Raw genomic sequence first — 15284 nt, 5'->3', positions numbered from 1 at the left:
ATGGCAATTTATGTATAGCTGTTCCATGCGCAAGTGGTTAATTAGTTGAAATGTTCATAAATGTGTATCACATAAAGATGTTAATGCCCAACACAATGTGAGGAGCTACTTCTCTTGGAAAACAGCAGCTCCCTAGCCTCCACAAAGAGGCTGGATAAGGTGCGGGTCCTGAAGGTACCTTATCCTGTCATGGTGAAAAGATTGTGTAGGCAATGCTTATCTGTAAAGCTGCCACCTGTAATCCAATGCAGGTTGTGCAAATTACTTGAAAAACTGGAGCAGGAATACTCTGTCTGGACCCTAGGCCTCAAGGTTCAACCAGTTCCAGATTTCAAGATACTTAGTACCTTTAAGAAACCTTTAATTAGGTCCCTTAGCCTTAGATGGTGTTTTAACATGCCAGTATACAACCAGAAAAGGCTTAGACATAGACATTTTCATGCACAGGGGAGAAAATAGAGTCCAATTCCAATTTGGAGGCATGCCCTACATCGAGCACCATGGGGTGGGAACTCTTGTGGATGCACAAATAGTATTCCTCTTTGATGACAACATCTGCGTGCCATTTTATCCTTATTTCCACTACTTTGCATTTTTCCAAAAATAAAATGGTACCCTGAACATTTTGAATTTATTTTTATGCTGAATGCAAATGCATTTAGAGCACTGGGATAGTTGATCTTTTTGCACATCACCACATCTCTTCTGGTGTAGTGCCATGAAGAGTACATAAAATTTGCTCCGAATGACGTGTTTATCAATCATTACTATTACTTTATCTCTACCCTCTATATCATCACACAGAAATTTGTCTCTCGTATTTCTACTTTTTCAAACTGTTTGTAGTTGATCACTGCCTTACCTGTCTTTAAAAAGAAATTCTGAAGGTGCTTAAGTTTTTTCTGGCCACTGCCAAAAATATGGATAAACTTAATATTCTGACAAAACATCCTGCCAGAAAAATCCAATAACCTATCCAACATCTGATTATTTCAGTATCTTGCATGCCTGTATTGGATGACTAGACTCCAACCAGCATCAGTAAGAAAGTTACCTTCTGTTTTGAACTAATACTGACCAGCTATATAACACAGCAAGTACATGCACTCTGTTTAAGCTCTCTCCACTCTCATTCTAAGTATGATGCTCTAGCCAAATAAAATTTACATGAAATGCATTTGCAATTGCGAATAGGAATGACAATAATTTGTGTTGGACTGGGACACGAACCCAGATTTCCCACTTATCGTGAGCAGTCGCTTATCGTTTGGCTATTCGAGCATGACTCATGGCCTGATCCAAACTTATATATGTTTTGAACCATGTGCCTACAATCTGCTCTTGTACATCCATTATGTATATTTCTGTATGTACAGGTGAAACATTTTACTTGAAAGTCACTTCCCGGTGTCAGTGGATAAACTTTTATTTTAGTGCCTGTGTTATTCCAAATGATAAAGCAAAGTTCCTTCAGACACACAAACTTCTTCGAAGGAACTTTACATCATAATTCGGAACAACAGAGGCACTGCAATATCAGATTAAAATTTATGTCTGCAGTTTGTTTAACTTATGATGAAAGTTCAAAGACAGTTACATGGTAAAGCAAAACAAAAATCTTTACAACAAAGAAAATTGCAAATACAGCTACTGACTTGAAAAGGAAGTTTAAGCTTACCTGGAATGGTTTCTCCCCAGTATGGACAAGCTGGTGCCTCTTGAGTTTGGAGCTCTCAACAAATGCTTTTCCACACTCTGCACACACATGTACTCTCGGACCATGAGTATGTAGGTGTTTGCGCATTGCAGAGTTGTCCCGAAACATTTTTGTGCAGCCTTTGTGAGGGCAAGCAATTGTCCTGTCAACTCCATCACTCACCTGCTTCTTGGTTTTCATTTTGTGTCCAGGCCTATTTATAATAAATACAACAATAAAAGTTTATTGGAAATATTATATAAGGAATTTCTACTATCACAAAACACTCACAACATTAGGACTAAAAACATTTGTGTGATAATACAGTATCATGAATCCATTCATGTCCTCAGTACTAATTCAAAGGGTGTGAGGCACTGATAACAAAGATATTTAGTTTATGGTGAAGAATTGAGAATTACAGTGCATTTAAATTAGTTGTGACTTTTGACAGTTCAGTATGGAGCAAGGGGAGGGAAGCATAGTTGTCAGCGTGAGAGTGTGCGCCAGTAGGTGTCGATAATGCCACGCCAACTTGACTGCACAAACAAGGTTGCACAAGCTGACCGATCAGCTAATGACATCTGATTCTCACAAACCCCACAGATTAATTCAGTTCCATAATGAACTGCCTATAACTTCGTTAATGCTCATAGCTATTATAATATTTCAATATTAGGTGAACTACTACATGAAATTCTTAAAATTTGCAGTGAAAAATAAGGGGCGCTATGAATTTGCATTTCATCCATGTTAGGTCATACATTGGTTCACAGGAAATGTTGAAAACATTATTCTTTAAACTTAGAGGAATATCACAATCTGTCTCGAGAAAATGGAATGTATGTAAACCGCTACGTCACAAATGCACGCACCAGTGAAAAAGCCAGAAAGAAATATTCATAAATGACACATATCTCATTCAAGTTATCAAAACAACATTTTGGCAAATGATAGTACACAAAGAGCAGAAAATGATGCCATATGATGAATATATGCAAAACTTTCATACCCAACGTGATAATCTAGTAACTACAGGGTCTCCCACCCCCCATTAAAATAATGTAATCGATAGCTGATGAAACAACAATTGCTGTGGATTTTGTGATAACATAAGTGAAGAAATTATATGCTTTCACTTTTTTCTGAGAATGGGCTTTTTCATAAACAATTGACCTGCCTTGCCCTCAGCTACTAGTTTAATGACACACTATCTCAGGATTCCATCAAAATTTCAACTGCATTAGAATGTTAGCGAGATGAATATTTGTTAACTTTGCTGTGGCAAAAGAAACAGATTTTAACATGGTAATAAGAGAAGTTACTTATTACTCAAAACTCGTCATAGTCCTTCATGAATCCATCTCTCCACTACCTTCTTAGTATGGCTGAACAACTCAAAACATGCCCTGTGGTGTAGTGCTTCCAATAGCTTCAGATCAGCCTGTGCTTATTCTCAGTCAGATTTAAATGAGCATGATACGGAAGAAGCCCAAGTAAACTATGTCCTTTACTGCCAGCTAGTTTGTTAACCCAGTATTGTGGTATTGTGGAGTTTTTGGCTTGTACAGCCCAAGTTCCAGTAACTCTGCCTCATACATGCTATGTTCAACTTTATCCAGTGAAACATTTCTGTTTATCCAGAGCAAAATATCTGCTTTCATCCACTGCATTGTTGTAGCTTTAGCCAATACAATAGAGAGGTACAGTGCATTGTCCATTATTACTGTTGCACTCTGGGGAACATTTTGCAGCAGAACATTATCTTCACAGGCAGTGAAGGTGTTGCTGAACATCCACTTTTATTGCGAATCTTATGTGCTCAGGTGTGCTGCACTGTTGTTAATGCAGTGCCAACACAAAACACTTGTTCGCAATACTTGACAAAGGCAGAACAGTTCAGTGCTAGAAAATACCACTCTACAATGAGAGCTGATGAATGGAAACACATCTATTGTGCGACACCACATAGTAATGTTTATCCATGGTGTGGCAACAGAGGCACTTTACCAACCGAACCACTGGTGGCGTGGCAGGGAAAGCTGGATTGCCACTGTGTTACCTGGATAATGGCATCATGTCCCCTCCGGTAACCCAAACATCAAAAGTTACAATTTTAAACGCACTTAATGCAACAGTATGCTGTAAATAGTTGTGACACTTTGAGAATGCAAAATCATATATATATATATATATGGATGGATACGTGTGTGTGTGTGTGTGTGTGTGTGTGTGTGTGTGTGTGCGTGTGTGCGCGCGCGCGCGAGTGTATACCTGTCCCTTTTTCCCCCTAAGGTAAGTCTTTCCGCTCCCCAGGAATGGAATGACTCCTTACCCTCTCCCTTAAAACCCGCATCCTTTCGTATTTCCCTCTCCTTCCCTCTTTCCTGATGAAGCAACCGTGGGTTGCGAAAGCTTGAAATTTGTGTGTTTTTTATTGTGTCTATCTACCAGCACTTCCTCGTTTGGTAAGTCACAGCATCTTTGTTTTTTAATATATTTTTCCCATGTGGAATGTTTCTTATATATATGACACAATTCATTCAAATCTGTCATGTTTCAAATAATACAATCAAAATGAGTACTGCTCACACATTTTTGCACAATGGAGTATGGCATCCATGGCTCTGCACAACATCACTATCAGAATGCACTGTACTGCAGCTCAAATGGATTCTCGTATTCTTGGAAGTTATATAAAGTGCAGACCATGTTACAGCCTCATTACATGACATTAGCCTCTCTGGAAATTTGTCAGAGTCCTCATTGTGTGCAGTATGGCACCATCCTGTTGGGATCACTGAGGTGCCATCTGTACGGACACTGGGGGGAAGCAGACAGATGTCCAGCACACCAAACATGCTCGTCATTTGCATAAAATTCCAAGCTTTCGATGATATCCACCATAATCTTTGTCAGGGACTGAGTGTCGTAAACTGACAAGGTTCCCTCCTTTATACTCCAGAATGGCATCCAATTGGGTGGATTAAAAAAGAACTTTGCTGCAAAAAACTTTGTAATTGTGTTCTTCATAGTGTTTCCCCTAACCCAACATACACAGCTTTTGCTCCCCTATTTAAATTTATCACTCCTGAAAAAAGCCAAATTTTAACTGGTAATGAGCATTTGAACAAGTGGTAACTCGTGGACCCGCAGATGTCTGCGCATTACTGCATTTTAGTGCGTGCAACTGCTTGAATTTGCACGTGCAATGACCTGATTGGCTAATGTCAATACTAATTAAACCCAAAACAGTGAAATGTATCAATTTTTTTCTTAACAATTATTTATCAGCACAATCTGGCCTACAACACAATTACAAGCTTTTCTGACCATCCTGTATAGAATCTAGCTTCCTGAATAGCAGAATGATTTGGACTCTACTGTACTGCCTCTCTTACAGTCTCTACAATGTCAAGAAGTTTGAATAAATCACCAATGAGCTGTAAATCACTTGGCTGTCACTGGAGCTGTTTCTTTCAAGTCTTTCATGCAACTCAAAATGATCTGCCATAACAAGACTCCTCTGTTTCTTCTAATGTTGAATCAGTGTCAGAAAATATGTTACACCACTGCATCACTGCTTTTGAAGAAATTTTCAACTGTGAAGGCCAATGCTTGGTCCACCAATATTCCATGGCTCCTAAAGACTATGAACTACTGTGTAAAACTTGAATTGGCACACTACTATTGGGAACTGTGCTTGGCACGCATTTATGATTGCCTTAACTACTTCTGGTGCACCATGTAAAATAAATGAGGAAATACTACCTTCAATAAGGCTATCTGCAACAAAGCACTATGATGTTAAAACTATCAAAGGTTCAGAATAGCTTTGATGCACTATATTTTTGTTCAAAAACCTTCCATGCATTGTTCTTTTGTATGTATTTCAATGGCATATGGTATAAATATGGTCATTCATTCAGGCGGACAGAAGAATTTAATTACTGCTGCGCAAGTGTTGATGGTGGGTGGCTCCTTATGTATGGAATCATGTTCATTTCCCTCACAGCCAAATTATCATATTTCAGTGCACCCTAGACCTCGGGCTGTGGAATCAATCTGACTATCACTACGAACTCTATCCACAAAAGAATAAAAATAAAAATGAATAAATATTGAAAGGAATATTCACAGTTGTCTCCCTCAAACAAACAAATACACCCACACAAGAAACAACCCGAGTGGACGTATCACTGCTTTATGGGTCTGTGAAGCTGAAGTGTGGTGGTTTTCTTATTTATTTTTCCTTACTCTAAAAATATGAAACCTGACTGACGTACAGCAATGAACATCTCTCCAATCTTTCTGATTTTCAGTATGACCTGCTGAGCAAAAATATCAGGAAACTTGGCATCTAATAGAATTATTACCTTTATTCCAAGTTAAAAGTGATTAAAGACAGCTTTGTTATCGTGAGAAATTTCATTATAAAACCAGCTAGTTTTTCAGAAAAATAGGTAGATACATACTTCGAACAGAGAGGAAAGAAATAATAAAAACCACTGAGTTGCAAAGAGCGCCAAAAAATCTCCTTATTTCAACCACAGGAGGGTAATGATGAACACTATTGTGTGAAACTGGAATGTCAGGTGTCAGCTGTATCAATATTCTGAAGGGATGGGAATGCTGAGGTTAGTTTCTCTTCTGTGTACAGTTATAGACTTCATATGGCTCTTTTCACATTAGAGTAGAGTGAGGTATCTATGTATTGGGGCATAGCATTTGAAAAGAGAACCAGGTGTTCTTTTGAAATAATCTTTCCATACCGCATGGTTATAAATTTATTTTTTCTTTAATTGATTACATTGGGCAGGTTTAATGTAAATGATTTCTTAAAGCCCATCAAAACTGCCAGGAAAAAAAGAACACCAAAACCAGCACAAAAAATCCTCCCAAACTGGTAGGGGAAAAAAAAACTAAAATGGTACTCAATGACTCCAAAATTTGTACAAAATAAATGTTTTGTGCTGTCCCTATATAATCTTTTATGGCTAGAAAGCCTATTATCTTTGAAAACTGGTGCCAAAATATCGCCAACTGTTCATTTTAAAAGCACAGCCTTCTTGCCACAAGGAATTTTCACTCTGCAGCAGAGAGCACTGATATTACACTTCCTGGCAAATAAATAGCATGTGCCAGGTTGGGACTAAACCCTGGAACCTTTGCCTATCAGGAGCAAGTGATCTCCCAACCGAGCTACCTGAGCATGAATCACAACCTGATCCCATAGCTTTACTTCCACCAGTACCTTATCTTCTACCTCCCAAAGCTCACAGAAGTTCTATTACCAAATGAGTGTTGAACATGAATCATACAAAACAAAGAGTACTAAATACATTTGCTGCAATGGCACATTGCAGGAGAATAGATAACACAAAAGTGTTAACTTATTGGGATACAATTATACAAAACACACACACACACACACACACACACACACACACACACACACACACACACACACACACACACATACGAGTTTCGATAATGACACAATAATTTAAATAAGATGAGGGCTACACAGCTGGTAGGACATGGGAGTGAGCTATGGACAGGCAAAAACAATGAATGACAAAGGAGGAGGAAGTGGCACTTTCAAAGAACACTCAACCCTCAAGCTCAAGAAAACACCACACATCCCTGTAGGATGTTATACTCACTGCAAGGTACTAAGTTGTTCTTTCACTGCATGTGTAACTTCAGCCCATCTCTACAAGATCCTGGACTGCTGCTTCAAATATATGAGTATACCTTATCATTCCTATCAATCAATAATCTTAACTCATGAAGATGAGGGCAGTTAAAACTGAAGAATTTTATTGGTAATTGAAACTGTCACAAGGAATAATACTGATGATGTAGCTTATTACTACTGCAGAACTTAAAAAACGACATTCAGACATACAGAAATATGGTATCTAGAGAATGAGGAATTTTTTACCCTTCTAGTGGAATCTTACGAGTTAATTAATATCCTAAATTCTTTATACAACCAATCATTTGCCATGGGAACATTTCACGGTTGACTGACTAAAATGTGTTGAAGGCAAGTTCCTGCCAAAGAAATGGGGTAAAGAAATACAGTTAACTTCCACCCAATAACATTTTTGCCAGCATTCTACAAAATTTTTGAAAATATTATGTAGAAGGGGCTTCTCAGCTCTCTCAGTGCAAGATGTTTTCTGAAGTATCACGCAAAAAAAAAGCATCATTTCATTTTAAAGTAAAACACAGGCCTTTACAAAATGTTTATGAATTTTCTGTGACTTTTTGAAAGTGTCTGGCTGACTGAATCAAAAGATCCTTTAAAGTAAATTAGGATATTTACAAATCATACTGACAGTGCCAAATAACTGCTTCATGTCTTATCTTTAAAAATAATCAAACACTGTCAATATGGAACAAAATTAATTAGGCTATCAGTGAACATTTGATTGAAAAGTAATTACACACACTGTCGCTGGAGGTTTTGTTAGAGAACCATTACTTGCGTATATTATTGACCCTTCGTCAATAATTACACTACCAGATTCAAAGTTTGCTTTTTTTTAGCAGAGGAAATAAATACTGCTGAAAACAGCAACTCGATAACAGATGTGGAAAAAGCTGTTAAAGAAAATTTCTGAAAGGTTACAAATGGTCTGTAACCACTTTAGTCATTAAACTTTGAAAAGACTAATTATACACAGTTCAGAACCTGTAAAAGATTTCTACCCAGCATACGGACAAAATAGAAAAGGTTGGTGGCATTAAATTCTCAGAGTACAGCTTGGTAATAAGATCAGACACATCTGTTAACTATTAAATGTAAATTTGTGTGTCAGGAAGTATTTTCTGAAAGTGTGTCTGGAACATAGCCTTGTATGCAAGTGAAACATGGGCGATAAACAGTACTGATAAGAAAATAGAAGCTTCAGAAATATGGTGCTGCAAAAGAATGCTAAAGAATAGATGTGTAAATCAGATGACTACTGAAGAGCCACTAAATTGAATTAGGGAGAAACAATATTAAAGGAATAGATGTTGCAGGACACATCCTGAGGCATCAAGGTACAGTAAGCTGGATGATAAGAACAGCGTATGGGAACAGGGATGTGGGTATAACAATTGTAGTGGAAGACCAAGGTTGGCTACAGGAGGCAAGTTTGAGTGGATGCAGTTGGCAGTCATTATACAGAGATGAAGAGGCTTCCACAGAATGGACTAGTATGGAGAACTGCTTAAGACAGTCTTTGAACTGAAGACTACAACAATAACAAAATCATTTGGTTGTAATTACCAGTGAACGGCTGAAATACCCAAAAAATCATTATTTTAAATGCACATGCTGACAAAAAAATTACAAAGGAGCTAACTTTGTTTACCGCCATTCCATATGTCATATGGTATCATATTTTGGTGTAACTCTGTAAGTTAAGTTTTCCACAACAGAAAGCATTTAATATGATTACTTGTGATAGCAATTCATAAACATCCTGCAGAAACTTGTCCAATGAACTGTGCATGCTAACTATGGCTACTCAGTATTCTTATTTTTTAATCACATTTGTTGAAGTTAATATCCCACTATTTTCAACTAACAGTTCAGTTCACAAATTTAATTCTAGGAATAAGAACAATTTCCTTGTGGCTTTAAAGTATAGGAACCCTCATTTCCTATCTCTATAAAAGTGTGTTGTTTGCTGTTCATTATGAACTTGGTTCAAAATGTGTCCATTATTTAGGAACATGTAGTTCAGTAACATCTCATGAAATCATAGAAAGTTAGCCACTAATAAGATAAATTTCAGAAAAGCAAGTCTGAAGGACATGCTAGGGGACAACACCCAGTCTATCAACAAATTTCTAGTGAAGCTAGTTGATGTTAACGTTATTGATAAAACAACAGAAAATGAATACAGTGTAACAGTTTACTTTTACAGTTCTTGTGTGTAGTAATATGATCACATAGTTAAACACTGATTTCCACTGAATTTTGACAAGATACAACAGAGATTATTTTATGAGCTCTAATACATATATCTCTACTTCTCTGTGACACGTAAACAATGGCAATTCCAGGTTGGAATATCAACAGTATGCTACTCACCATAAAGATTACATGTTGAGTTGCTAACAGGCACAACAAAAAGACCGTTACACCCTCCAGTTTTGGCTAAAGTCCCACTACTAAATATGCCTTTGGCCAAAAACTAAATGTGTAACTTTTTTCCGTTCTGCCTGTGTTATCTTTATGGTGATCAGCAATCTACCCCTTTCTGTATTGTTTCAATGACAAATATTATATTGTTCTTTAAATGAGAATAATATTTCATACTTTTGATTTGTGGGCTGTCCTTGGGAACCACTTCATCGAAAGTCTGTGGAATGAACGTTACACATAAGCGCGTTATTTCTTGTGTAAAATACGTATTGTACATGTGTGTTCCGACATGTTTCACATTCATTAGGATCTCCTTATTTTGGGTTTATGGTACAAATTACATATCTATATCTAAAAACAAAGATGATGTGACTTACCAAACAAAAGTGCTGGCAGGTTGATAGACACACAAACAAACACAAACATACACACAAAATTCAAGCTTTCGCAACAAACGGTTGCTTCATCAAGAAAGAGGGAAGGAGAGCGAAAGACGAAAGGATGTGGGTTTTAAGGGAGAGGGTAAGGAGTCATTCCAATCCCGGGAGCGGAAAGACTTGCCTTAGGGGGGAAAAAAGGACAGGTATACACTCGGACACACACACATATCCATCCGCATCATCAGGAAAGATATCTAGTGTAAAATAATCTACAAAATGCACAATCTCAACACATATTATGATCATAAATTAAATTAATTCAGTGCACTGCAGAAATTCATCCCTACAATCATGCATTAAATGGAACTGCGTAAAATACCCTGAGCCTAACAGTTTCATAATAGAACTACCTATGGTGGCATAGTATTATCACTTTCAATGAAAATGTATTCCGTACAGTATTAAAAACGCAAATTTTATACATGCAATATATGGAAGCATACCTAGCAAACTCTGCTAGCTGCTTCGGATCACTCAAATCCAGACCAGGAATACCTTCTGGTGGTATCCTTTTACCAGTCATGTATTCTTCATAATCAGGATCTGGTTCTGGGTTACTGCCTTCATCTGCGACAAATGAGAGAAGAAATGCTGCTTATTACTTTTCTTCCACACTCTTTCAGACAAAGGAACAAATAAACTCATCATTAAACAATGCTCATTTTTCAGACAGCCAAAGCTATTTCCAACATTTTTACCACAGACAATATAATGAATATTTATTTTTATACTTGCATATTCACTACACCCAATTTCATTTCCCTCTTGAAACATTTTTGTATATGTTGAAAACAAGAGTCACGTATTCCAACAGCAGGTAATATTGATCGAACCTAGAAGGAAAGTTCCTAAAATTACATGTCCGGAAACCACTATATGCCGAGATACAAGATATTGAAGACATGCAGTTCACACTCTGCATTTTATTTACAGTTGAGGAAGGATTGAAAAGAGATGGCACAGTAAACTACCACAATACACACACATGGGCAAATGCAAGTCCTAAACCAAGCAGGGAGCAGAGGCATCGGCACTGCTTCAGCATCAACATATGGGCATGAACTGTCAGTGACAGATTCTTAGGGCCACACACTTTATTGAACAGATCAACTGGTGCTGTGTGTTACTGATTTAAGCACAACGAATAACCTGCACTAATGGAAAACATTCTCTGTGCAAGACGAGGACTGGTTTATGCACGACAGGGCACCACCTTATTTTCTATGAATTGTGGGGCAGTACCACACTGCAGCGTTTCATGGGTAACGGATTGGTAGAAGATGTCTGGTAGCATGGGCTCCCTTTTCACTGGATCTGAAGCCATTGGATTTCTGACTATGGGGACATTTAAAGGCACTGCTGTATGCCCAACCCACTGACAATGTGCAGGCGTTACAGGAGTGTGTGACAAATGCATGTGACACAATCTGAATGGAGGCAGATTTATTTAAAAGAATGTGCGATTCACTGATAAGACAGGCTGGAGGAATGTGTCATGATGTGTGTTAACCACATGCAGCACTACTTACAGTGTATCCTTATAACACATAGATGAGAATGAGGGGACATATTGCTACATATCTCAACAGATGTTGCTTTCCACATAAATCATTATGGAAGTTTTCTTCAAGTTCTGACCAATACCACCTCCTGTAGGAACATGAGACACTAAAAAAATTTCCTGTATACTGATATCAATAATCAACTTCTAACATCATTAGCGTCACAACAAAAATTAACAATGATTTATTCAGAACCTGAGTCTACAGTTGCTATGAATTTGACGACGACTCCATGCTTCCTGGATAGCTTTTTCATACTACTGTACAGTCTTGGCTTAGGCAACTTTCAAATATCCTGTCAAAAGGTTTTTGATAAAACAACATTGGATCTTCAGTTATAGATGTCTGCAAGTGGGTGCTCCTGCTCCCCCACCCATCCATCCTCAGTACATGTCAGATTTTAAATGTGATCTACAAAGAACAAATACTGACTGGATAGGCATCAATTATCTGGTAAACGACAAACTTTTTATGTCATCTATAAAATTTACTTTCTGTGACATTACAAATCTCAAAACTAACTAATTTACACCAGAAATGACAATTTTAGATTCCGGTCATCATTCCTGTATAAATTGTTGCAGATATTTATGTCTTCAGTACTGATGATCAAACAGCTAACTAATTTATCTAGTATGTTATTAAATCTAGCATAAATTAATATTCTGTTCAGTTACTGATTTAATTATAAATAAAAATGATGTGCTACAGATCTAATATTGTTTTATTAACAACATTAAAAGCGTTCTTCAAAATGACCCATGATCGAAACTGTACTAAAACACGACAATAAACTAAAAATTAACTGTTGCAGGCAACATGGAGACATTAAATAATCAAATTTTGGAATCAGGTGGGCATTGACTGAGGAAATGTTCAACAGCAGACGGACCATGTACATCGAGGGTGCTGGTATAGAGGGAGGGGACATCAATGGTAACAAGCAAGGCGTGTGGTGGGAGTGGAATTGGCAGAGATTTCAGATAATCTAGGAAATATTGGTATCTTTAATATAGTATGGAAGTCTTTGTACTATGGATTGCAGGTGTTGGGTCAACTATGTTCGGTGGGTGCTGTAAAGCCAACAACTATAGGGCAGTTAGAATGACTGGATTTGTGGATCTTAGGTAAGAAGGTAAAAGGAGGGGGTACTTGGTTTGGGTGGAGTAAGAAGTTCTATGGATTGAGGTGTTAACCCTTGTGAGCATCCTAAGGTTTTTAGGGTGGCCTGCAGGCCAATTTGAATCACAGGGATGGGATCTTGATGGTAGATGCTGTATGTAGTGGTGTCAGACAGCTGACATAGACCTGCACTAACATACTCCTATGGGTCAAGTACCACAAGCGTAGATCCTTTGTCTCCTGGGAGGATAATGATGGTGTCATCAGCTTTTAGGGAACTTAGAGCTTGGAGTTCTGTAGAGGATAGGTTAGGGTAATGTTTTAGGGACCTGAGGAAAGGTTCGGAAGCAATGCTGGACATGAGCAATTCTTGGAAGGCTTGTAAGGGATGATTTTGAGGTAGTGGTGATGGATCAAGTTGGGATTGTGGTCAAAACTATTCAAGGCATGGTTCAATGACACGTTTGCCGTCTGATAGTTTTTGGCAGTGGGTTGCAAAGTGATATTTCCAGTTGACCTTAAGTGTGAAGGATAGTAGGTCCTTCACCAAAGCAGCATGATTAAATGCAGATTTAGATCTGGAAGTGAGATGCTTGGATAATACGGATAATTCAGGGGGTGGGGGAGTGTTTTGGATGTGAGGTTGAGAACACGGTACTGTTGTGACTGGTTCTTGTGATTATGAGTTATTACTGGTCTGGGAGGAAAGGGGTGAAGGCTGTGGCGTGTTAAGGAGGTTGGCCAAATTCGATTTGTAGGAGAGGAGTGGTGGTTGATGGTGTGGCTGTTTGGGGAGCTGCAGATGGACAGGAAGGGAAACACTGCTGTTGATGTAGTTTAGGAGAACATGGGATAGCTTTCTGAGGTAAAGTCTGGCATGTTGTTGCAGTCTGAAGTTAGATTCATGGACGGTACCATCCAAGGAAACATGAGGGGCAGATAACTGCAGGATTTTGTAGAAGGAGATAAGTTTGGTGGAGTGGAAACTGGCAGATGAGGCACATAGGTCACAGATTAGTCGAATAAGTGCAAGAAAATGCTTTATTTGAAACTGTAAAAGAGGCTGGTGCAGAAATAGGGACTTTCAATGTTAGGCCTTTGGGAGCAACTCCAAAGGACAAGCAGATTTCAAGAAACAAACTGTGGGACATTAATTTTGATAGTGCAAAGGAAAATGTTTTCAAAAAGAGCGAATGTAATATGTGATGGGTTCATCGTGGCACGAGAGGGCAGTTTAGAGTGTTAGAAATGGTGGGAATGCAAAAACGAGAAGCAGAGGGTGATAAAGATAGAAAAACGGAAGAGAAGCTGGGGAAAAAATTCGGAAAAATCAGAAAAATTCATACAAAAATCATGAGGAGAGACAATGGTTAACAAGAGGCAATGAATGGGCAAGAACTTCTCGCAATAAGAGCGGTCTATATGATCCAAAAACATAATTGGTTAAAAAACAACAACAACAACAACAAACAAGAGGGAGTCATGAAAGGACTTCTTCATCCTGTTTGGTAAGTCCCCTCTGAAGCTCTTCAGTCCTTTCCCTTCACATTTCTTCCCCCCCCCCCCTCCACGCCCCCAGCTCTGAAAGGCTGTAAAAGTTATACACCTATCAGAAGTTTTGGTTTTATGGAAAAAGATCAATCCCATAATCTGAGTTGCATTGAATCTACACCACACTCGGGCAGAAGTTCTTCATGAAGCAGATGTTGATTTTCTGTAAGTTCATGCATCTCAATAAATGCAACCATGCCTCACCAGGTGAAAAGGAGTATTTCATGATCTGGCTCTTCATCATACGCAAACTACAGTAGCCAGCTGCAGAACAGTAATTGAATTACTTTGTAAGGTTCCAGTACGAGTTAGTGCGCATTTTTGTGAGCAAAAGTAGTGAAACACCAATCTGAAGTGCTACATGAGGAAACAATTTTTTTGGCCTTCTTTCCAAGATGCTCTTAAATTCTCTAATTTATTCTTAGCTGAAACCCATATGAGGTCTATTTAAAAAATTCCAGAACTTTGTCCACAAAATTTTTCTCGGTTACTTTTTACTTATTGTGCATGGTCTTCTTTGAAATACTCTCCACCACAATTGATACCCCAATCCAAATGCCGTTTCCACTTCCAGAAGCAGTTTTTGTATGCCTCTTGCTGGATCGCGTAAAGTGCTGTTTGTGGATTTATTTTTATCTCTTCTATCATTGCAAATCTTCATCCTTTCAACGAGGCTTTCAACTTTGGAAATAAAGACAAGTCTGCAGGGGTTAGGTCTGGAGAGAATGGAGGATGAGGCAGTACAGTGATTCTGTTTTTTGTGC

At 38.2% G+C, this 15284-nt stretch overlaps 1 protein-coding gene across 1 annotated transcript in view; it reads right to left on the bottom strand.

Moving 5' to 3' along the window:
- Window positions 1-15284, bottom strand: part of LOC126202973 (transcriptional repressor protein YY1-like) — an 85288-nt gene that overhangs the window by 34202 nt on the left and 35802 nt on the right. The window contains exons 2-3 of the mRNA XM_049937114.1: window positions 10729-10852; window positions 1679-1910 (exon numbers count right to left, since the gene is read on the bottom strand). Of these exons, the coding sequence (XP_049793071.1) occupies window positions 1679-1910; window positions 10729-10852 (356 nt within the window). The remainder of the gene's footprint in view (window positions 1-1678; window positions 1911-10728; window positions 10853-15284) is intronic.

The sequence above is a fragment of the Schistocerca nitens genome, chromosome 9, assembly GCF_023898315.1.
Source record: "Schistocerca nitens isolate TAMUIC-IGC-003100 chromosome 9, iqSchNite1.1, whole genome shotgun sequence".
NCBI lineage: Eukaryota > Metazoa > Arthropoda > Insecta > Orthoptera > Acrididae > Schistocerca > Schistocerca nitens.
The sequence above is the reverse complement of the archived record's forward strand: the minus strand, read 5'-3'. Positions and strand labels throughout refer to the sequence as shown.